The sequence below is a fragment of the Canis aureus genome, chromosome 34 (assembly GCF_053574225.1).
Source record: "Canis aureus isolate CA01 chromosome 34, VMU_Caureus_v.1.0, whole genome shotgun sequence".
NCBI classification, from domain to species: domain Eukaryota; kingdom Metazoa; phylum Chordata; class Mammalia; order Carnivora; family Canidae; genus Canis; species Canis aureus.
The window spans coordinates 14471816-14496328 of NC_135644.1; the positions used below are offsets into that span (position 1 = coordinate 14471816).

Below are 24513 nucleotides of genomic sequence, written 5' to 3' on the forward strand. Positions count from 1 at the left end.
GGGGGATTCAGCCCCACACTGGGGTCTGTGCTCAGCAAGGACTCTCGTTCTCTCGTTCTCCCTGCTCATGTGCTTTTGGGTGCTCACTCTCTTTCTAAAATAAATAAATAAATCTAAAAAAAAAAAAAAACCTTAACCAGAATACTCATATTTGGAATACTTTCTGTTCTCAGTCAATATTTTTAGATAGAACCTAATCCTAAGCTTCATGTGGAAAGTAAATCTTTTCACAACTGCCTCAATGCACAGAAAGCTTTTTAAAAATAGGCCCTAAGGTCTTTTGATGCTTAGCTGTTCCGATATCTGATATGGCCACAGTAGTCTTGATAACCAAAGCCATTTTTTCCCATATTGAGGAATCTAGACTGGAATAACCATATCCAACAGATATCAAGCTACTGTGTATATGAACGAACATTCCCTTTTGTTTCATATCTGAATGCCATATATCTATTTCAGATTGTATATTGCTTTTGTGTATTTATGCTTTCATAGTAACTTCTCATGTTATAGAACTGATCTGTATTGAACACAAACTGTAAAGGAAAAGAAATGGTTGAGAGAACAGAAAACCATGCCGTCAGTAAAACAGGAACAGACCCTGAAATCACCCAGATGACAGAATTAACTGATGAAGACTTTTAAATGGCTCGTAAAAATATGTATGTTCAAGTACTAAAAGGAAAAGATAGACATAATGAGTGAACAGCTGGGAAATCTCAACAGAGAAATGGAAACCATAAGAAAAGAACCAATCATGAGACACTTGGGTGGCTCAACGGTTAAGCATTTGCCTTTGGCTCAGGGTGTGATCCTGGAGTCCCGGGACCAAGTCCCACAGTGGCTTCCCTGCGTGGGGCCTGCTTCTCCCTCTCCCTATGTCTATCCCTCTGCCTCGCTCTGTATCTCTCATGAGTAAATAAATAAAATTGGAAAGAAAGAAAGAAAAGAAAGAAAGAAAGAAAGAAAGAAAGAAAGAAAGAAAGAAAGAAAGAAAGAAAGAAACCAATAGAAAATTCTAGAACTGGTAAGTACAGCATTTGAAGAAAATAAAAAGGGCTCCCTGTCTTTCAGAGACACATAATGAAAAATCTACAGTTGAAATTACATGATATCTGGGGTGTGCTTCAAAATAATCCAGTTTCAGGGAGAGAGTGACAGGGGTAAAGATAAAACTAGAGAGGCCATAAATTGGTGATTATTATAACTAGGTGATAGGTATTTGGGACCTTATTTTACTACTCTCTCTAATTTTGTGTATGTTTGAAATCATTCATATCCCCCTGGGGCATCTGGGTGGCTCAGTCGGTTAAATGTCTGCCTTCAGCTCAGGTCATGATCCCAGGGTCCTGGGGTTGGGTGTGGGAAGCAGGAAGTCTGACCCTCCCCTCACCTGTGCTCTCTCTCTCTCAAATAAATAAAATCTTAAAAAAAAAAAAGAAACTCCCCATGTTCAAAAGCTAAAAAAGAAAATCCAGCCTCCACAAGAAAAAGCTTTTTTAACTATAAAATAAGATGTTCAAGTGAAGTTCTGCACACATATTAATCTCCTTCCATTTTTGTCAAATTCCCTGAGATATACAGCATCCACTCTGCATCTTCAAAGATTTCCGGTGCTTGGGAAAAGTGGGCATTTCATAGAAATTGATTATTTAGAATATTTTCTTTCTCTGTATGTTATACACTTAAACACACATGAAGAAACTGGTATTTTCTTTTACAGAATGGGATTATATTAAACTGTTCTATAACTTGCTTTTTCCAAACAATATACTTTGTGGACATCATTCCATGTCAACAAACACAGGTCAACATCATGTTTTTTTTTTTTTTAAATGACTTGTTATTCATCACTGAGGGTCTACATGTCCTACACTGTGCACTGAGATTTTATAATTTCAATGGGAGACAGGAGCTATCTGTGTTATACAAAGTTTTTTCAAGCAGAGGAAAACATATATGGCTTTAGGGACATGTCTGACTTTAGAGACATGTCTGACTTTAGAGAATTTAGGGCCATGGTTTGATTATTATTTTTTTTCATGATTTGATTATTAAGCATGTCTTAATCTATGTGTAAAAAGCTATATTATGATAGGGTTGAATGGTATTTGTTAAGAAATATCAGATAGTGGGGTGCCTGGGTGTCTCAGTCGTTTAGGCATCTGCCTTTGGCTTGGCTCATGGTCTCGGGGTCCTGGAATCAAGCTCCACATCAGGGTCCCTGCTCAACACGGAGCCTGCTTCTCCCTCTCTCCTCACCCCGCTCATCCGTGCTCTCTCTCTCTCTCAAATAAATAAAATCTTAAAAAGAAAAAGAAAAAGGAAATATCAGATAGCAAAAATTCATTTCATCACTGGCTATCAACATGAATAGAGTTTAAGTCACAGGAAGCTCCTTATTACATTAGCATTTTCCAAATTGTACATAGACCATATCCGAAAACTTAATTTTAATTTGGTTTGGCAAAATTGAGGACACATTTTCCTACAGAAGCATATGAATAGTAAGGATCTCAAGTCAGGAGACAAAAGTTTCAAGTACTTAATTCATGATGTATAACAACCCCTCCCCTACCTGGAGGTTAAATTTTTTTCCATGATTTTATTTATTTATTCATGAAAGACACACAGAGAGAGGCAGAGACATACGCAGAGGGAAAAGCAGGCTCTGGTGGGAATGCAGAACTTGATCCCAGGACCCTGGGATCACGACCTGACCTGACGCTCAACTCTGAACCACTCAGGTGTCCCAAGGTTAACTTTTTGAAAAACCACTATGGTAAGAGAATTCTCAGTGAAAGAATCAATGGCCATCGAGTCACAAATGAATAGAGGCACTTGTAAATATTTTTTACATTTGTTAAACTAAAAAAATCAATAATGATGAAATAGCAATAGCACTATATCTTATAGTATAGTAATGAATAATAATACAAATATTCTATTTGGCTATATTACATAATATTTGGATAATAAAAATGCTTAATATATAAAATTCAAACATATAAAGTACAAAAAACCAAAAATAAGTCCAATCTCACCATCTAGAAATAACTATGAACATTTGGGTGAACATCATTCTAGATACCTCTTTGTGCATATATACAAATAAGGAAACAAAGATACTTGCTTTTACACAAATGGGGATATACTGTTCTATACCCTGACTTTTTTGTCTCCATATGTGTCAATGACTATTTAAGTCTACAGTACATCAACATCATCTATTTTTTTAAGATTTATTTATTTATTAGAGAGCAAGAGAGCACTAGCAGGAGGGACAGAGAGGGGAAGAATCTCAAGCAGACTCTGCGCTGAGCACGGAGCCCTACACAGGGCTCAATCTCATGACCCTGAGATCACAACCTGAGCTGAAACCAAGAGCCAGATGCTTAATGGACTGCACCACCCAGGTGCCCCTAGACATCATTTTTTCTAATGGCTGCATAGCACTCCAGTGCATGGTTGAAGCACAATTTACGTAGCCAATGTCTCTTACCAATGGACATTTCAGTTTCTGTCCAATATAACCAACATACAATCTTATTCAAACACCTTTGGTACTCATCCTATTGTTCTCTTAGGATAAATTCCCAAAAGCAGAATTGCTAGGTAAAAAACACGTATATCTTACATCTTGACAGACATTGCCACACAGCTCTCTGGAAAGGCCAGACTATTTCACACACCCACGAACTGTGCCTTTCTTAGAATTTCTGCCAGACTTGCCAACAGTCAGCCTCCTCTCTTCTCACAGCTCCAACTCCTTCCACATAGCTTGTGGAAGTACAGCGGGATAGTGCTCAGGTGCTGGGTTTACTTCCATTCAGCTTCCTTCACCTCTCCCATGGCCACACTGCTTAAACTTCAAGCCCTTCTTTTTCGGATTTCTTCCCATCCCCCATTTCAACCTCTCTTTTTTCTAATTATAAGTCTGATTCATAATTAAAATAACTTGGAGTGAAATTCTCATAGTTGCCAAAAAAGATACACAGAAGTAAAACTGCCTTAAATTATTCTTGGAGAGAGATGGAATATAAAAAAAAAGAAAGTGAAAAAGAGATAAAGGAATGAAGGGAAGGAAGGAATGAACGAAGGTGAGAGGAGGGAGGGAGGAAGGAAAAAAAATTCACTGCCTAGGCCTGTTATGTGAAAACTGACATTTTGAGATATTCTTTAGGCCTACCATACAACTTCTGTGCACAAATATTTCTACAGGAAGCTGCAATTGGAAAGGGTTTTCACTCAGTTATGAAACTAAGTCCTTACCACGTGCAGACACTGTGCTCCAGGCTTTGGGGAGACAGATGAAGAAGGTCAGACATGTCTGTAAGAAGCTCCCATTCTAGCGGGGAGACAGAGGTACACTAATATTTTTTATATACCTGAGAGTAACATAACACTGCATGTTAATCATACTTGAATTAAAAATAAGTAAGTAAAGGGGATCCCTGGGTGGCTCAGCGGTTTGGCACCTGCCTTGGGTCCAGGGCATGATCCTGGAGTCCCAGGATTGAGTTCCACGTCGGGCTCCCTGCATGGAGCCTGCTTCTCCGTCTGTATCTCTGCCTCTCTCTCTCTCAGTCTTTGTCTCTCATGAATAAATAAATAAAATCTTTAAAAAAATAAGTAAGTAAATAGCTTGGGGGATTTATGGACTCACTGGACAGAAAAATTAAAAGAAATGGTGAAGACCAAGAGAACTCAAATGCTTTCACTTAGCTACTGACTGGATGGTAATATAATTGATGAAGGTAGAGTCTATAGGCCAGAAGACGATGTGGAGAAAAATATTCATTTCCATGTTGGACCTGCTGAGTTCAAGGGGCCTCTGACATCTAGGAAAAGATACCTAATGGAGAGCTGGCATTGAGGACTGGTACCCAGTACCAGCAGATACTTTGTTCATTTTTTTTAAATCGGGGATCCCTGGGTGGCGCAGTGGTTTAGCGCCTGCCTTTGGCCCAGGGCGCGATCCTGGAGACCGGGGATCGAATCCCACGTCGGGCTCCCGGTGCATGGAGCCTGCTTCTCCCTCTGCCTGTGTCTCTGCCTCTCTCTCTCTCTCTCTCTCTCTGTGACTATCATAAATAAATTAATTAATTAATTAATTAATTAATTAATTAAATCATCTAGATTTGGCAGTCATTGAGGTAGATAAATTTGATTTGTGACAACAAAGAGAGAAAGCAAGGAATGAGAGTTTAGGACAGAATGTTAGGGGAACAATAATATTTGGAAACCTAACAGTAAAGCCTAATGAAAGTCTGGGAAAATTAGAGAGATAGAAGACAAGAAGACATGAGGGATTGGCTCATAAAAGCCAGAATGTAAAGGACAAAGTATGCCACACTTATTTGCCTTCCCCATTCCTTCCTATACAAAGGATCTTGTGGGGTGGCTTCAGGAGCTGGAACAAGGATTCCTGTTAAGTTGGGTTGGTAGTGGGAATCCCTGGGTGGCTCAGGGGTTTAGCATCTGCCTTCAGCCCAGGGCGTGATCCTGGAGACCCAGGATCGAGTCCCATGTCAGGCTCCCTACATGGAGCCTGCTTCTCCCTCTGCCTGTGTCTCTGCCTCTCTCTCTCATGAATAAATAAATAAAATCTTAAAAAAAAAAAAAAAAAGTTGGGTTGGTAGTGAGAGACTAAGCAAGAAAGACTTCCTGGGCCCTGGGAGTAGGCATTATGTGTCTTGATCTGGGATTTCCTGCTAGTGCTAATACCAGGGAATACTTTCACCCCTAAAAGACTCTTGTTACCTTATCTTTTGCTTCCAAGAGACTGATCTGTCCTTTCTCCTTTCCAATGTCACTACTCACAGTTTCTACCTATTCCTTAGCCCATGATAGAGAGAACAAGTCTTCATAGCTTCTCAATTCAGTATGTTTAATAAGTGTAACTTTGAGCCAGTTACTTGCTTGTTAAACCAGACAGATAAGATACAGTTCCTGCTGAATAAGAATTAACAGTTAGGAGTGGGAACATTAAGAGAAGGTTTGTGGGACGCCTGGGTGGCTCAGTGGTTTAGCACCTGCCTTTGGCCCAGGGCGTGATCCTGGAGTCCCAGGATCGAGTTCCACGTTGGGCTCCCTGCATGGAGCCTGCTTCTCCCTCTGTGTCTCTGCCTCTCTCTCTCTCTCTCTGTGTGTGTATGTGTGTGTCTCATGAATAAATAAATAAAATATTTAAAAAAAAAAGAGAAGGTTTGTAACTACTGTATGTAGGGTATACAGTGACCAAAGCTACAGTAAGCTGGAGAATCATGAGAAAAACCTCATGCCCTTCTTAGGAGGTTAAAAAATATCTTCTTCCTATTTTCCAGGAGGGAAAAATTCATACAGATGCTGATGATAAACCCTGACACAGAAAGACTTATAGTGAATTGATTTACATCAATTTAAGTGTGTGAAAAGGAGGAAGAGAGAAGAGAGGAACCTTCAGGAATATACTCTCCGTTTTCCATTCTGGGGGAGCAGGTGGTAGGTAAACCAGTCTGCAACTTAAAACTACGTATAGATAGTCCATAAAGGCAACCTTTCCTGGTCACTAAATCTCTTCCTGATGACACATTTTTCTCTCCCTTTCCTTTTTTTTTTTAAATTTTTTAAAATTTATTTATGATAGTCACACACACACACACAGAGAAAGAGAGGCAGAGACACAGGCAGAGGGAGAAGCAGGCTCCATGCACCGGGAGCCCGACATGGGACTCGATCCCAGGTCTCCAGGATCGCGCCCTGGGCCAAAGGCAGGCACCAAACCGCTGGGCCACCCAGGGATCCCTTCTCTCCCTTTCCTAATCAGAAAACTCCTCTTTTGGTTGTTGTAGCACTGTGGGATATAGTGGAAAGGGTTATAGGAACCAATAACCCAATGTGGCTTCCCTACAGCAGTCCTTCCCAAGATGAAGACTGAATCAACATTTGTCAAAATCATAGTGACCACACACACAAAAAAATCAATATGTTACTTTTGTAACCTGTGGGGATTATGTGTGTGTGTGTGTATACACAAAATACGCATGTGTGTTTTGGTTCCTCCTCCACTTTGACTATCTCCCCAGATCCTCTTCACCATTACCTGTACACAAAAAAGTCTAAACACCATTATTTCTTGCCAAAAGAGGAAACAGAAAAGTAACTTGATTAGTAAACAGAGCTTGGCCTGGAGCCCAGATCTTAAGAGATGTAAATTGGGGCTCTTTTCACAAGGCTGCAGTCTCATGTTGACTTACACTCTAACATCCAACCAGTCCAAAATACTGCTTACATCACCTTCCTCTTACAATCTGTGCGGTCTTAATCATATTATTTCACCTCTCTGTCTCACTTTTCTGGTCTGCAAACAGGGAGTAATGCCTAACTCACTGGCTTTCTTTAATTTACTCTTCACAGTACAGTGCTCCTTTATTTATTTATAGTTTAAAAAATTTAACTCCAAAAAATATGGAATACTGTATGAATTTGCATATCATCCTTGCACAGGAGCCATGCTAATCTCTGTACAGTTCCAATTATAGTATAGGTGCTGCCCAAGGAGGCATTGACTCATTGGGTTTTTAAAGGTAGCTAGCAAAATTAATTAATTAATTAATCAGTTAATAAAAAAATAAATAAAAAATAAAAGGTAACTAGCATAGAAAAGGTACTGACAGTATCATGGGCTTAAAAAGCACTTCATAAACGGTAGCTGTTTACTATGAACTATTTACCCCACAGGACTGCTGTCCCTACATGCCTGATACCTAAGCAGTCCCCCAAGGTATACCTATCAGTCCCCTCTTTCCCAACCCTTGAAATAACTTCCTAGTTCTTTCTAACCAAGATTCAGAAACTAGTTCAAATCCAAGAACGGTTTCCCTGATTTACCAGCACAAGAGTTTGCACATTTCCTAAAATCTCACCCCTCACGCAAGGGTGTAACACCTACAGAGAGCTACCCAGGCATGATTCTCAAGTCACGGTAACAGAATAATCACATGTTGCAAGTTTCCCAAAAGACGTGTCGTCTCAAGCCGATGGATACAACCGACGCCAACTGCTTTCTCTGAGGCAACTGGGCATCCGGGCGCCTTTCAGAGTTACCGTCGGTTCACCGCTCCGCAGCCAAAATAATCAAGTTTGCTACACTAATCATGCAACTGACCAGGGGTAAGAAAAACCTCAGGGCAGCCCGGGGTGGGCGGGGAGCGGGGGGGGGGGCCTCGGCGGTTGAGCGCCCGCCTTTAGCCCAGGGCGTGACCCCGGACACCCGGAATCGAGCCCCACGTCGGGCTCCGTGCATGGAGCCTGCTTCTCCCTCTGCCTGTGTCTCTGCCTCTCTCTTTCTATGTGTGTCTCTCATGCTTAAATAAAATCTAAAAAAAAAAGAAAAACCTCCATGTCCCGTACATCGCAAGGAGTGACTGAGAACAGATGCCCCGCAGTGACGAGTGAATGACGAGTGAATAACGGGTCTCTTCCTGCGGCGTGTCTACGTGTCAGCCTGTGGGTCTGCACGTGTCGGCGGAACTGAAAGCACATTCGTGTGTGCGCCGAAGTGTTTGAGCGCGGGTGTGCAACCCTTCTGAACCCGGGCGCTCAGCGAGCGAGGGAGCCACGGTGCAAAGCCCCGCGGGGGCCGTTCTCCAGGCGCTTACCTCTGCGGACGAGCAGGTGGACGCCGCTGGGCGCCGCCATGTTGGCGCGGGTCACGTGGCCGCCGAGCCCTGCCCCCGCCGCCCCGCCCCGCCCCGCCCGCTGGAACTGTCCAGTCGCAGCCCTGCGGGAACCTGGAGGCGCCGGGGCCGCCCCGGGGGAGCGCGCGTGCGCGCGGGGGGCTGACTGCGGGAGCCCCGGCAGCGAAGCGGCTCCGGCGCCGGGGGCCAGCAGGGAAGCGCGGCCCGCCGAGCCCGCTCCGGCCGCGAGAGGCGGGCTCCGGCCACCGTTCGCGCGCTCGCCCAGAGCCCCCGCTCCCAGGTGGGATGGAAGAAGCCTGTCAGGTAAGCGTGGCGTCCCATATTTGTAGCATCAACATTCTGGTGCATGGAAACGTGAAGTTGGGAGGAAAAAATTGAAAAGAAATAAATAAATACATAAAGCACAATCTAGCACTTTGCGTCGTCGGCCACTCTGTTGCAATTTCCCTGGATTGAGCTGAAAGGTAAAATTCCGTTCAAAGTCATCAGCTGCCCCTTTGCTGTCCCAGAAATTACATTACTCAGCAGAGACTCCAGGAATCTGTGTACGGCTGCAAAATCAATTGAGGATACACCCCCCACCCCCCACCCCGGGGTTCTGTTGGGGGGGGCTTGTCTTTCCCCCAAGGACACTTCCCGCTCAGCGGTGTGGACTGGAGCCTTAATCCTAAATTCGACTTTTAAGAATGAAAGGGTGACGTCGGCCGGTGGCGCTGCCGAGGGATGAAGCCCAGGGAAGGCCAATTAGGAGCCGGTGAGGGAGCTGTTGTATTCCAAGTGATGACGGTGCCCATTCTTAACCAAATTCACTTTTCCTCTTAGCTGCATTTTGGAGCAGGTTTCCATCCCCAAATAGAGCAGGTGTTATTGATCTCGGTAGCCTGGTGCCAAAGAACCTGGTATTTTAGGAATGTCTGGTGAAGGAATTGAACTCTCCATGGAACCCGGTCAAAGCAAGAATTTAACGGTTTCCCAGACTTTTAATGCAGTAAAGATTGATAAGGATTCTTGGTGGATGTGGGCGTTTCCTAATTAATTTGTAAGCATTTAAGAACACACGTGGTGAAACATCCAGACAGTTCAGATGCGAATAAAGGGAAGAGCCCAAATCCCCTTCCTAACCTTCTCTGCACACCGTAATCCCACTCTTAAGTCAACCACTGTGTGCATCATTCCATGCCTTTTACAGGCAAATATGCGGAAATATTTTAAGTGGACTCACATACTGACTGTTAGGACTCGCTTTTTACACTCATTTTAAACCTCAAATCTTAGTTCAAACTCATGCTTTTTAATGACTACATAGTTTTGATATTTTTACTTTCAAAGAATGAATTGTGGCAGTTCATTAGAGGACACATGCTATATATACTTCTTGGAGGCCCAGTTTTGGATGCTTTTGGGTCACCTTGAAAGATAAAGAGAAATACTGTTTTCCACGAGGTAAGGAAGATGTGCAAGGATGAGAATGAAGAGTACTCCCACAGGTTACTTCAAGCTCCACCTTTTTCAGACTCAGATCAGTTCCAGGGAGAGGGTTTTTTAATTTGGTAAATCTGTTCTGTTCTCCTGCAACTAGAAGGAAAAGGAAACACTATGTGGACTCAGGTGGCACTGCCATAGTGGACTCCAGTGAGGAAATGCCCAATAAGTTTGGCATAGAATGTGGTTATCTAGGATAAGCTAGAAATGACAAAGATAAGAACTTGCACAGGTTATGTAGCTCATCCACTGACCTCTGATTTGGTTTATGTCGTACTATATCCCTCTGACATTAGAAGAATTAAAAGCTGACAGTATGTGTTCTCCAAAAAATCAATTTATGAGATAAATGCAGACTGACCAACAAGATAAAAGGCTAGACCACCAACATCTGAGATCTCTTACAATTCTAACATTTTCTGATCCTGAACATTCAGGGCATTAGAATGCTTCTGTTTAGATGAGTAACCACTACTGACTGACTCACTTTTCTACTCCCATCTTCCCACCTGTGAAATAGAGGTTAATTATATATTGTGGTACTTTACTATTTTGAACTCCCTCCAATGTTCAGATTTTATACTTGGGATTCTTGAATAAAAAGTTTGAGTAGTTTTTCAAAGCCAGGGTTCAAGAAATAAAGGATAAGTTCTTAACACCTTCAGTTTCTGTGTCCAAAAATTCACTCTTTAAGGTTAAAATGTTTTTATTAATTGTGATTAATTATTGTTTTATAGGTCTTTTACGTCGGTTTTTACTTTTTACCTAAGTTCATGTCCTATTTTTTAAAATCTTTTTATCTTCTTTTGTAAAAGAAATAAATCAGAAATAAATTCTGATATTCATATTTTTGAAGTCAGTTTTTCCTTCTTCTACTTAATGATATTTTATTATAGATTTATACCATATAACTTTTTCAAAAGTTGCATATAGTTTGTAATAAAATTTAAATTATATTGGTTTCTGTAATGTATGTCTTGAATCCATAATTCAAATTCACATTTTTAAATGCTCTAGGGGATTATGCAACATGAAGTAAATCTCTTTAAAAATAAATTTTGCTTTGTAAACCATCATCCTGTAACTTGTTATACAAGCTTAGATTTATAAATACTTATTAGGATTACCTATAATGCAAGATACTTAAAAATATAAACTATGTTAAGATGCTTACATATCTATAGAATATACAAACACATTGTAAAACTAACTGAAATAGTGCAGTATTTCCTAGTGGGCACAAAGCAGAGTCTATGGCCTGCCAAGGGAAACTGGTGCCCAATAGCCTGCACAGCTTCACCAGGACCATCTTCTAGCCTGTGACACATTCGTTTACCCTTCTTGACTATGCTTCTCAATTTTGCCATATTAATCAGAAAAATTTGCCCTTTGATTTGATATCAGGATCATTTCTTAGCATTTTACTCCATGGCTTGAGAAGAGTATTTCTAGTCTTGCACTCTGACTTATCTGATTTTAGTATGAGAAAATACTTTTATTTATTCACATTTTTTTTAAGTCAAATGAACATTCTTTCCAGGAATTAGGAGTCCTGCATAAGCATATCTGCACATACAACAGGGACCTGTCTCAGCAGCTCATTGGACCCCTGTGAAGTTAGGGTCCAGCTTCAGATGATTATACATTCAAGTGGAAAATTTCTTTCTTTTCCTTTTTTTTTTTTTTTTTAAGGTTTTATTTATTTATTTGACAGAGAGAGAGCAAGAGAGCACAAGCAGGGGAGCAAACAGAAGGAGAGGGAGGAGAGTAGGGAGCCCGAGGCAGCTCCATCCCAGGACCCAGGACCCTGAGATGATGACCTGAGCTCAAGCCAGACTCTCAGTTGACTGAGCCACCGGGCACTCCCAGGTAGAAAATTTCTAAGGCACTCTTGCTGGCAGAAGGTCACTTCCTATCTCAACATTTGAGACAATGGACATGTTACTGAATTATCTATGGGTATTCTTTGAGAAAATGTGCAGATGCTTTGAGGAAAAGTAATACCATATCTAAGGCAGTTGTGAGAAATCAAGAGGATTTCTCCTCGCTACTTGTGCCCTGTTTTTTTATTTTATTTTATTTTATTTTATTTTATTTTATTTTATTTTATTTTATTTTATTTTATTTTATTTTATTTTTTTATCTCTAGCAGTACCAACTAAGAAGGAACCAGGGAACAAGAGAGTGGGGCTTTAGTTGTATGTGACCCTCCCATCCTTCTCATTTTTTGTCTAATGACACTATGTAAATGAAACTTTAAGTCCACCGTCTTCTAAGAACGCTATTGTCTTACCTGAGCCCCTCCTACACTGACATTCAGAACATTTCAGGAATCTATATCATTTATAAGCCTGATCCAGATGGGCTCAGCAAATAGCTTGCTGCACCTTCCTGAACAGTCTGTCAAGATAAGCAGAGTAAAATGGAATCTGACAGGGCTCACTTAGCTGGAGGGTAGGACTGAAACATGGCCCCAAGGGAGTTGTTGCTTTCAGGCTCAGTCTAGCCAGTATTAATTTCATGGTGGTTCACCCTCTTGGCTTGAAAGATATTATGGAAGATTGTAAGCAGAAATAATGCCTCAGCATAATAGCCTATTCATTGTTGGAGCATGGAGTGGTGGCAAGAGCCAAGGGAAGGAGGGCATGGGAAGGCTATAGGGAAGAGGAGGAGGATAGTCAGAGACCTCACTCACTGATGCATCTGAGTTTTCTGACAATACTTCTTTTGGTCAGATTTGGCTTTGGGCCTGTGCAGGTTGGAGGAAAGAAGGCATCCTTGACCTCATGTCTTGGAATTGGCTCTGAGGGAAGTTGGGTTAAAGCAGAAGTGTGCATTTGTCTGCATGAAATCCAAATAAAAAGAAATGTGTACCACCAGTGACTGCCATCTATTCCTTATTAGTAATCCCTGGAAAAGTAGCACCTGAAAAATATGCTTCTGGAGAATGAAGAATTTCCATCAGAGTAAGGAAGAAAGGCAAAAAGTTTACACTCAAATTTAGCAATCAACCAGCCAACGAAGAAATACTTAAATGCCTACTCTAGGCTCCAAAGAGATAAAATATTATTGTTCTTAAGAAACTAATTGGAGGAGTGCATCGCCAGCTCAGTTGGTGGTGTGTGCCACTCTTGATCTCGGGATTGTGAGTTCGAGCCCCATATTGGGTGTGGAGATTACTTAGAATCTTAAAAAAATAAAAAAATAAAAAAACATGAATCGGAAAGCTGAGACTAACATGCTCACAAGAGTGTCCATAAAGAAGGAGCAAATACCTTTGAGAGGATAAGCCCCGTAGGAACAACTCCAGGTATAAAGGGTTACAGATTCTGGCTATCCCTGGCTGCCCAGACCTGAGAAAATCGCTGACCTCTAATTATATAAGTCTCCAGGAAATTAGAACCTATTTAATCTCTTTCACTTACTGCAAAGATGAAGGTGAGAGGGATATAATTCTTCCTTGAGCATCTCTAATCCACACTTGTAAAAGAAGAAAGAGAAAGGAAAACACTCTTGATCTCCTCGTTGGAACTTTTTTAAAAGTCTGTTTTGGTTTGTCTTTTCTGTTTACACAAGTGTGTAATACGTGCTTTTGAAAAATGCTTAGAAACACCAAGATGTTGGGGCCCCTGAGTGGCTCAGCGGTTGATCATCTGCCTTTAGCTCAGGTCATGGTCCCCAGGTCCTGAGATCAGGCTCCCCGCAGGGAGCCTGCTTCTCCCTCTGCTTGCGGCTCTGCCTCTCTCTGTGTGTCTTTCGTGAATAAATAAATCTTAAAAAAAAAAAAAAAAGAAAGAATGAATGACCGAGATGTATAATATAGAAAGCAGGAGTCACCCAGAAAAACTCCCTCTAGGTGATCAGTATTAACAGGTGGATATATATTCATCCAGATGTTGTTTCTATGCACGTACCATTGGGCTTTCTGAGGGAAGGAATCTCTTGTTACCGTGACCAGTCACACATCTATATGGAGCCCAAGGCAGCAGACCTGGCAAATCATATGCAGAAGCCCAGGAGCACACACGGTACCTGTGGTTTTATTGCAGTCTACTGCGCATTCTCTCTTCCTTTTGCTCCCCCCTCCCCCCCACACACACACTTGTTCCCCTTTCACTGTTTCCACCTTCTCTAAGATTACTTACTGTTTTTTTTCCCTTTCCCTCCCAAAGTGATGGTTCACTCCTGGTTACCTTCTCAGATCTTTCCATCTTTGTATATTCTTTTACTGGCTTTATGGTTCTGTTTGCTGTTTCATGCTTAGTGTGCTTGAGCAAAAATATATGGTCCTGTAGGATTGTGTGAAACCAATTCATAGAGCGGTTTGACCATCAATGTCACGGCTGGAAAGTATTTGGAATTTTGATGTTTCCTACCAGAAGCGGGAAACAGTACTTCTTGGTCAGTTAACGGTTATGCAGGGTACACAGCAGTAAGAAGCTGCGAAGTGGAGATGATGAAATTGCAAGGGGTTTAATAATAGCAAAAGAAGACTGGCTGTATGTCCCCTTCTCCCCTCCTACTCTCCGCCTCCACTCCCCAAACTGGCTGACGAACGAAGCAGTAGGGCATTTCTTAACTTCTGCTCGCCTCTCACTCAACACATTCTATACGCAAGACTGAAACTGTCGAAACAAACAGGAGGGCAGATGCTGCCTCGACCTCTCTTCCCATTGAGCTAGCTCCTCTGTGCTCACCCCATCCACTTTAACCCGGAGAATAACCTGTCTGGAGAGCATTTCCCTCCTCTGAAGCACACACAAACATCACTGCATTTTCTTTTGCTTGATAAAGGATAAAGAAAGAAAAGCAGCAGCTGCTGTAGGAACAGACAGCAAACAAGCCTCACTGTGGTGGCCCCACGGCCTGCACAAAGGGGGATTCAGAGAGCAGGCAAACAAACTGTACAGCCCAAGACTTCCACACAGATTCACCTGCCAAAATTATTAATTAAAAATCTAAAGAACTGTCCAGGTGAACCACATGAGCGTCTAGCCAAAGCACACTTTCCAACTGGCCTTTTATTAACTTTGAAGAGAGAGAATACAGTTGAAGAACTGGAAAGGGCTGCAAAGACCACCTGAAACAGCTCTAACTCTACCCCTTCCAATTTGGAGATCAAGAGAGTGAGGCCCAGAGAGGTCGTAGGAGAGAAGATGCAACCCTTTTCCAGCCTGTGTACTTCATAACACGGGAGATCTTAAAAAAATATTTTTTACAAGATATTAATAAGCATCTTACACTCTTCAGATATTCATGAGATGGCATTACACTTTTATTGCATTATATTTCTCCACAGGGTTAATGGAAAGCCCCCCCAAATTATGACACAAAGAATTTCAAAGCTTTGGTTTTCTATGTAGCGTCTGTTGATTCATAGCACCAGGGTGTCAGAGATAGGGACAGTTTCTTTTCCAAAGAAAAGGATTGCATATTGTGTTTTTTAGTAGTTTCTGTTTTTTTTGTTTTGTTTTGTTTATTAAAGAAAGCTCTTCATTATCTTTTTTTTTGGCAAGTCCTGTTGTGGAAGTCAGGCTGAGCACAGTCTCACTGTTTAAAGATGCCATTTGTCTGCTTCACGTAAATTTATTTTTAAAATTTACATGTTTTGGAGGGACCTGGGTGGCTCAGTTGGTTAAGCATCTGCCTTTGGCTCAAGTCATGATCCCAGGATCCTGGGATCGAATCCCCTACGTTGGATTCCTTGCTCAGTGGGGAGCCTGCTTCTCCCTCACCCTTTGCCCCCCCACCCCAGCTCGTGCTCTTATTCTCTATCTTGAATAAATAAAATTTTTAAAAAAATAAAATTTACATGGTTTACAGTTATAGTTTATTTGACAATTATATACATTCAACATTAGATGCTGAACAATATAGTGATGGTATTTCAATAAAATTTTGTTATCAGCATGACGCATAGTTTTTAAAAACATGCAGTTATAACAAGGGTTTACACTGAAAAGGGATAGTCTCCCATCCTACCCTTTCCCAGTCCATCTGAACTCAAGCAATTTGTTTCTAGTTACTGCTCAAAGCCATGCCAACTACAGTTTATGATGTTTGAACTCTGACTTTCTCATACGTTGTTTTTTTTTTTTTTTCTTGAGTTCGTAATTTCCTATTATAATTTGGACCACTTTCTTAGGTATGTTATTCAGATGCTATGCTCAGATTTCCTTTTATTGGAATCAGATTAGTTTTACCATTTCTTATATTCCATGTCTTAACATGCTCTTTGATTTCACTTTCATACTGCTGAAATAGACCTACAAGGAACTTCATCAGAAAGTGTGTGACATAAGTTTTCTAGTTGCTTAGAGTTCCAAAAGCATCATTTGACTGATAGTTTGGATATAGGATTCTATGCTTTGAAGACATTGTTCCGTTGTCTTTTTAGCATGGAGTATGCTTGATGAGAAGTCTGATGCTATTTAAATGCTCCCACCTCCCCCACGTGACCTCTGTTTTGCCCTCTAAAAGCATTTAGGATTTTTATTTTTATGCTCAGTGTTTTGAAATTTAATAATTTAGTCTACGTGGGTCTTTTTAGGTAGTGGTTAAGAACCTGAGTAAATTAGACTGCCTGCACTGAAGTCCTAGCTCTGCCTCTTTCTGTGTGACCTCAGACAACATACCTCCCCAGGCCTCACCTGAGGAGAGTACCATGTGTCTCTGAGGGTTGTTGTGAGAACTGACAGGACCCAATCGAGTGCTTAGCAGATAGTAAGTGCTCAGTAAACGTTAGTGATGATGGTTTAAGCCTATTCAACCTTCAGTGAGCTGCTAATTTGAAGATTCAGTTCTTTAGCTCTGAGGAACTGTCCTCTTTCTTTGATAATGTTCTGCTTTCTTTTCCTCTCTGGAATGAAAATAAGCTATCAGATTTCCCACATTGATTTCTCTTTTCTCTCATGTTTTCTCTTTCAGTGTTCTAGGAAATTTCTTCAACTTTATGCCCCACATTTCTGCTGCTTGAATTAGAATATTTATTTTCAATTTCCAAGAGCTCTTCTTACTATTTGTTCCTTTCTCATGGTATTGGGTTTTTCTTTTTTTACATGAATGCAATAAGTTTTCCTTTCCAATTTTTATTTTGAAAACCTAATACAGAAAGGTTGAAGAATCATACGGTAAACATCTATATAACTATATATATATGGTAACATCTAGAGGATATACCTCTATCGAGATTCAATAATTTAAAATTTTTTGGCACATTTGCTTTCTGTTTCTGTTTATATACATATTTGTCTATGTATACATGTGTGTATGTAAGTTGCAGACACTATGACTCTTCCTAAATACTTCAACATTAGGGGCACCTGGTGGCTCAGTCAGTCAAGCTTCTGCCTTCCGCTCAGATGGTGATCCCAGGATCTTGGGATTAAGCCCTACATCAGGCTCCCTGCTCAACAGGGAGCCTACTTCTCTCTCTTCCTCTGCGCGCGCTCTCTCTCTCTCATACTCTCTCAAATAAGGAAATAAAAATCTTTAAAACCTACTTCAGCATGTAACTCGTAGGAATAATGACATTTTCTACATAATCACAATATTATCACAAAAATGCAAAATCCCGTATCACCTAAAACAGAGTCCATATTCACATTTCTTTGTTGTCTCAACTGTGTATTAAACCTACCAAGATGTAAAATGTCTATACCCTTTTGCTCACTGATTCCATCACCATCATGTATACACACTCCCACATGTACAATTGGGGTATACACAAGAATATTCCCTGCAGCACTGCCTGTAAGAGCAGAGGCTGGGAAACAACCTAAATGTCTGTTAATATAGGATTGGGTTAAACACATTGAAATCAAACTATGGAATATCAAACAGCTGTTTTTTTTTTTTTTTTTAATTTTATTTATTTATTTGTGAGAGACACAGAGAGAAAGAGAGGCAGAGACGCAGGCAGAGGGAGAAGCAGGCTCCCTGCAGGGAGCCTGACTGGGACTTGATCCTAGGACTCCAGGATCGGGCCTTGGGCTGAAGGCAGATGCTCAACCACTGAGCCTCCCAGGCGTCCCTCAAACAGCTGTTTAATCACAGTGTTTAGAACTGAAGTGTTCTGGGGCACCTGGGTGGCTCAGTCAGTTAAGCAGCTGCCTTGCAGCTCAGGTCATGATCCCAGCCCACATTGGGCTCCTTGTTCAGCAGGGAGTCTGCTTCTCCCTTTTCCTCTGCAGCTCCCCCTGCTTGTGCTCTCTTCCCCTCTATCAAATAAATAAATAAGATCTTTTTAAAAATTTAAAACTGATGTGTTCTAATATATACTAATAAAAATGAGTTAAATTTTTTAAAAGATTTTATTCATTTGAAAGAGAGTGAGAGAGAGAATGCAAGCAGGGAGAGGCAGAGGGAGAGGGAGACAAAGACTCCCTGCTGAGCAGGGAGCCCCTTGCAGGGCTTGACCCCACAACTGTGAAATCATGGCCTGAACCAAAGGCAGACACTTAACCGACTTAGCCATCCACATGCCCCCAAATGAGCTAAATTTGACTGGAAAACATTCTGAGTACTACATACGGTATATCAGCATTTGTGATGAAACAAAAAATTACAGGTCTTTGCAGACTCTGAGGGACACAAGAGAGACTGGTAAAAAAAGTACTTGCCTTTGGAGAAGTGAATTGGGTGACTGAATGGGAGGGCAGCTTCTCATCAAATACTTATTCATTTTTGACTTTTGTACAATGTCTATGTTAGTTACATAATAAAAAATAGTGCTTAACATGGATGAGCATTCAATCCCATGTAGCAGTGGTTCTCAACCAACGGTGATTTTGTCCCCCAGAGGACCCATAGCAATATCTAAACACTTTTGGTTGTTACAACTGGAGATGAGGGTAGTGCTAATGGCATCTAGTAGATAGAAGCCAGGGATGCTGTTAACTAGCTCACAGTACATAGGTCAGCCCCACACAACAAAGAATGATCTGGCCCAAAATGTCAGTAGTGCTGAGGTTGAGAAACTCTGCTATACAGCAGTTCTTCTGGATTATAAGGTTTGAGAAGAGCTAAGCAAGACTAAAGGAATAAACAAAAAGGTACATATGCCTAAGCATTCAAATCATTTTGACTTTAAGATAATTCATATTTCTAGCTGTGAATGAGGATGGTTGGATTAGTCCAGTATGCTCCTATCTGCATAATTTATTCCACATTGGTACGGTATCAAGCTTCTGTATTGTTAGTTCATGTTAATTTGTTGTAAATGTAGTATAGTCACTAGAAGAATGAGATCAGAATAAAGTATGTGATTTCTAGGGCTCCAATGTGTGGATATACTTGCACATGTATGTATAGCACATGTGTTATATGAATATGCATTGCAGTACCGTTTGTAATGGAAAATATTGGAAACAATCTAAATCATAGGGGATTGGTAAAGTAACTCATGGTATACCCATACAATGGAATACTGTGCAGCCATTAAATAATAGTTTTAATGATCTCCAAGATATATCAAGTTTCTTTTTATTTTTAAAAGATTTATTTATTTATTTATTTATTTGAGCAGAAGGAGAGAATCTCAAGCCGACTCCCCACCAAGCTTGGAGCCTGACTTAGGGCTCTATCCAAGGAGCCTGAAATCATGACCTAAGCCCAAATCAAGAGCAAGACACTTAACCGACTGAATCACCAAGGTGCCCCGAGATATATCAAGTTTAAAGAGCAAGTTAGAGGGGGCACCTGGGTGGCTCACTCAGTTAAGCCTCAGACTCTTTTTTTTTTTTTTTTTTTAATTTTTATTTATTTACTTATGATAGTCACAGAGAGAGAGAGAGAGGCAGAGACACAGGCAGAGGGAGAAGCAGGCTCCATGCACCGGGAGCCCGACGTGGGATTCGATCCCGGATCTCCAGGATCGCGCCCTGGGCCAAAGGCAGGCGCCAAACCGCTGCGCCACCCAGGGATCCCCTCAGACTCTTTTTTTTAAAGATTTTATTTATTCATTCATGAGAGACACACACAGAGAGAAGCAGAGACACAGGCAGAGAGAGAAGCAGGCTCCACGCAGGGAGCCTGACATGGGACCTGAACCTGGGACTCCAGGATCACGCCCTGGGCCAAAGGTGGCACTAAACCACTGAACCACCCAGGGATCCCCTTGAATGTGAATTTTTAATAAATTTTTAAGTTAGCTAATTTAGATGAAAAGCAAATTGCTTTCATGTATTTTCAGAAAGAATTTTAACTATTTCATTCTAGCTGAACAAATAATGTATATATACACTCTCAGAAATCCAAGTTTTATCTCTCTATATATAAACTTTTGAGGTGGGAATAAAACTTTTCCAACACCCTGATTCTAAGGCGATGGCTTAGTGCTGTTGGTATACTGCTGGCCACAACTATTTTGTGTCGAGGGTACTAGCTACTTTGCTTCTATGTTTGGCAGGTTTTACTGATGGGAAGCTGATCTAAGGATAAAACAGTACTTACCCAAGTTGGGATTTTGCCTTAAGCACCAAGCAAATCAGATTTTATTTTATTTTATTTTTTTCAAATCAGACTTTAAAAATAAAATTCAACTTACATCCCATTTTTGATGTTATACAATGCCTCACTTACTGGCACACATTATAAACATGAGGCTTTTACTTTTAATGATTCCGTATCAGGCAATTTATTTATACTCTAATAAAAATAAAGTTAAGATTATAGTAATTCAGGACGCCTGGGTGGCTCCGCGGTTGGGTGTCTGCCTTCGGCTCAGCACGTGATCCTGGGGTCCTGGGGATCAAGTCCCACATGGCGCTACCTGCATGGAGCCTGCTTCTCCCTCTGCCTGTGTCTCTGCCTCTCTCTCTCTCTCTCTCTATGTCTCTCATGAATAAATAAATAAAATCTTAAAAAAAAAAGACTATAGTAAGCAATTTATCATTATTGGGTTTTTTTCCTGTTTGGACTTCAACATCTTCAGAACCTTGTAACAAATCACAACAGATATATACCTCATTTTATACAAGATACATTTCATAATGGTATGTAAACTGATTTTTATAAACTGATTTATTATTTAACATTATTTATAAATGTTTATGCTAACTTTTTTAAAAAAGATTTTATTTATTCATGAGACACAGAGAGAGGCAGAGACACAGGCAGAGGGAGAAGCAGGCTCCATGCAGGGAGCCTGATGCGAGACTTGATCCCTGGACTCTGGAATCATGACCTAAGTCAAAGGCAGGTGTTCAACTACTGAGCCACCCACTTACTGCCCCCAATTGTGCTAACTTCTAAATTATCTTCAACTAATATGTGATGCCAAACATTTAGGCTTTAGGCTATATCTAGTTTCCTTTCTCTTTATCCATCTCTTTATCCATCCACCCCCTCTCCAAAAAATAGTTAATAGGGGAGTTTTTTTTTTTTTTTAGGGGAGTTTATTTAAAACAAATCTATACTAGGAACATTTCCTGTTTGGAGAAATCACACAGGAAAAACAAGATTACTAGGAAGAGCTTAAAGAGGAGTGTTTTAAAGGTGCCAGATATAAAATCTTAGAAGCAAAAAAAGGGAGGAATAATAATAAAAGCCTAAAAGCCATTTGTGACAACATGAATGGACATAGAGGATATTATGTGATGTGAAAACCTAAAGGTTTTTAACAAGACCTAAAGTTTATCCTAAGTATTTAAGAATCATATCATCACACATTAGCATATCACAACTAAGCATTTATTATACTGTTAAGAAGGGAAGCAACTGCAGTGGTATTTCAGAAGCTATATATTTTTTTTAAATGTAATTTATGCTCATAGACTCTAAACAGTATTTTAAAATATACAATCTCTCAAAAAGAAAATATTCAACTAAGAATAAGATAGATAACTTTTAATGTAAGTAAATGTTACAAGATTTTAAAATTAAAGTCATCATTAGATTTTCCACAACACAATGTACAGAAATTTGCAAACTTCCTGTACAGAGCAGAATAATCTTTATTCTTGAGCAAGGCGTTCAATAACACGTCGGTAATCTTCCACAAGTTCCTGAAAGCTTTCTTCCAGCTGTTCATGTTGCATGCTTATTTCTATTTGGTTCATCTGGTTTGTCAGTTCTTCTGGTCTGAGACATTTTCTCATTTTAGCAAGATCTCTCTGTTTTTTCTAAGAAACACAATTATTGGTTAGATTAAGAAAAAAGATATATTTCTTTATATTCTTTGAATTTTAAGTCTCCTCCCATTGTTAGAAATAACAGTAGGAATATGCCCAAATTTGTCCCACACAATTTTTTCCTTAAAGAAGCCTAGATATAATGTTAACCATGGACTTACAAACCCGCTAAGTGGAGTGAACTAGAAGACTTGGAATTTGTATCAACAGCCCCCTCTCCAAAGTATAATAAAGAACCAGTACAGATACTCAAACATTTCTTTAATATATATTTATTATATATTATATAATTTATCTTTAAAATTTATTGTATATTATTATGTAATACATATATATTTTAAAGATGTTATTTACTCATGAAAGACACACAGAGAGGCAGAGACATAGGCAGGGGGAGAAGCAGGCTCCCCATGGGGAGCCTGATGTCAGACTTGATCCTGGGACCCCATGATCATGCCCTGAGCCAAAGGCGATGCTCAACCACTGAGCCACCCATGTGCTCCTCTTTAATAAATATATTAACCGAAGATGGAAAAACTGAGATTAAGTGCTATTATTCTTCAATTCACTATTCAATCATTAATTCACTGTATTAGTTTTGATCCAAACTGCCTTTTCCCTTCCACTAAATTCATCTCTAAGTTTCCTTACCCAGTGATGTATTTATGGACCACATATTAATTTTAAAATAAACTGAGGCATTTCATGGGTTGCCTGGGTGGCTCAGCAGTTGAGTGTCTGCCTTCCGCTCAGGGCATGATCCCGGCATCCAGGATTGAGTCCCACATCTGGCTCCCTGTGAGGAGCCTGCTTCTCCCTCTGCCTAGGTCTCTGCCTCTCTGTGTCTCTCATGAATAAGGGAATACAATCTTTAAAAAAAACAAAAACTGAGGAGTTTCAGAAAAATAACCAAAAACTGTCCTCCTCTAAAAAGATAGTATTAACTAGCACTTATTAAATTTCTACTATCCAGACATACATTATCTTAGTAACCTCCTTCCTCCTCTGCCCCCACATTTTACTGAGACAGAACCCACCATGCTGAGCCTGAAGGGAGCCAGTAACAGCTTTTAAAAGAACATGTCTCAGAACGCTGTGTTAGTAATGCTGAGGATGGGACTGGAGGACCAAGTTGGCAGCTACTGCAAAAATTCAAGTGAGATGATGAAAGCCTAGACTAAGTCAGTAGGAGCAGGGATGGAGGGGCAAGCACAGATTTAGGGAAGAAAATACTGGGTGATGTGGGAATGAAGAATGACTCCAATTCCTGGATAGGTGGCAACACTGCAATACAGGAAACTTTCATACACTTGGGTAAATTGTTCTAGATTAATATACCAATCTTCTTTTACTAGAATATATAATAAAGGCTAACTTTACATAAAGATCAGAAATCACATAGATTAACTCATGTAATCCTAACAACTCTGTAAGATAGGTAGTCTAACTCCCAAAATTGATAGATGAAGAAAAAATAGGATTTGGGAATTGAGTAACTTGACACAGAGGTAATAAGATGAGAGGCTAGGATGTAAACTCTTTTTTTTTTTTTTTAAAGATTTTATTTATTTATTCATGAGAGGCAGAGAGAGAGGCAGAGACACAGAGACACAGGCAGAGGGAGAAGCAGGCTCCATGCAGCAAGCCTGACGTGGGACTCGATCCCGGGTCTCCAGGATCACACCCTGGGCCGAAGGCGGCGCTAAACCGCTGAGCCACCCGGGCTGCCCAAGGATGTAAACTCTTAACAATCTGGTTGGAAATCTGTATTGTGTAGTTCCTGCCTTTCAAAAAAGAGTAAGAAAAAACAACTCTAAATCCATCCTAAAAACTAATAAATGTCCCTTAAAGAAAACCCTGATAATTTTGGAATACTAGGCAAATGTGTCATAATTACTACTTAAAGAGCTCAAAATAAAGCTCAATTAATAACCATACATTTTTATTTAATTTTTTTTTTAAGTAAGCTCTACACCCAATGTGGGGCTGAAACTCATCACTCTGAGATCAAGAATTGCATGCTGTACCAACTGAGCCAGCCAGGTGCCATATAACCACATGTTTTTAAAACAAGGTGACAACAATGTTTGGAGATAAGCCTTTCTGACACTACAAAAAAATTAGGTTGATCCTGGTCTAAATTGGTGGAGCCATTAGTAAATAGGGTTGCTATTACTATAACCAGAAATTTAAAAACTTAACTTTAATATAAGATGCCT

At 40.4% G+C, this 24513-nt stretch overlaps 3 protein-coding genes and 1 non-coding gene across 5 annotated transcripts in view; 1 reads left to right on the forward strand and 3 right to left on the reverse strand.

The window, feature by feature from the left end:
• The window catches only part of METAP1D (methionyl aminopeptidase type 1D, mitochondrial), an 88449-nt gene extending 79706 nt beyond the window's left edge, over nucleotides 1-8743 (reverse strand). Inside the window, exon 1 of the mRNA XM_077883666.1 lies at nucleotides 8643-8743. Within this exon, the coding sequence (XP_077739792.1) occupies nucleotides 8643-8682 (40 nt within the window). The 5' untranslated portion in view covers nucleotides 8683-8743. The remainder of the gene's footprint in view (nucleotides 1-8642) is intronic.
• Nucleotides 7444-7547, reverse strand: LOC144305004 (U6 spliceosomal RNA). Its single transcript, XR_013372037.1, has one exon. It is a non-coding gene; the product is annotated as a U6 spliceosomal RNA (small nuclear RNA).
• Nucleotides 8744-8845: 102 nt separating the features above from the next.
• SLC25A12 (solute carrier family 25 member 12) overlaps nucleotides 8846-24513 on the forward strand; it is a 204614-nt gene continuing 188946 nt past the window's right edge. Inside the window, exon 1 of the mRNA XM_077883677.1 lies at nucleotides 8846-8984. Coding sequence (XP_077739803.1) covers nucleotides 8967-8984 — 18 coding nt within the window. The 5' untranslated portion in view covers nucleotides 8846-8966. The remainder of the gene's footprint in view (nucleotides 8985-24513) is intronic.
• HAT1 (histone acetyltransferase 1) overlaps nucleotides 21639-24513 on the reverse strand; it is a 66950-nt gene continuing 64075 nt past the window's right edge. For both annotated transcript variants that reach the window (XM_077883681.1, XM_077883682.1), the window contains one exon: nucleotides 21639-22285. In XM_077883681.1, coding sequence (XP_077739807.1) covers nucleotides 22118-22285 — 168 coding nt within the window. In that variant the 3' untranslated portion in view covers nucleotides 21639-22117. The remainder of the gene's footprint in view (nucleotides 22286-24513) is intronic.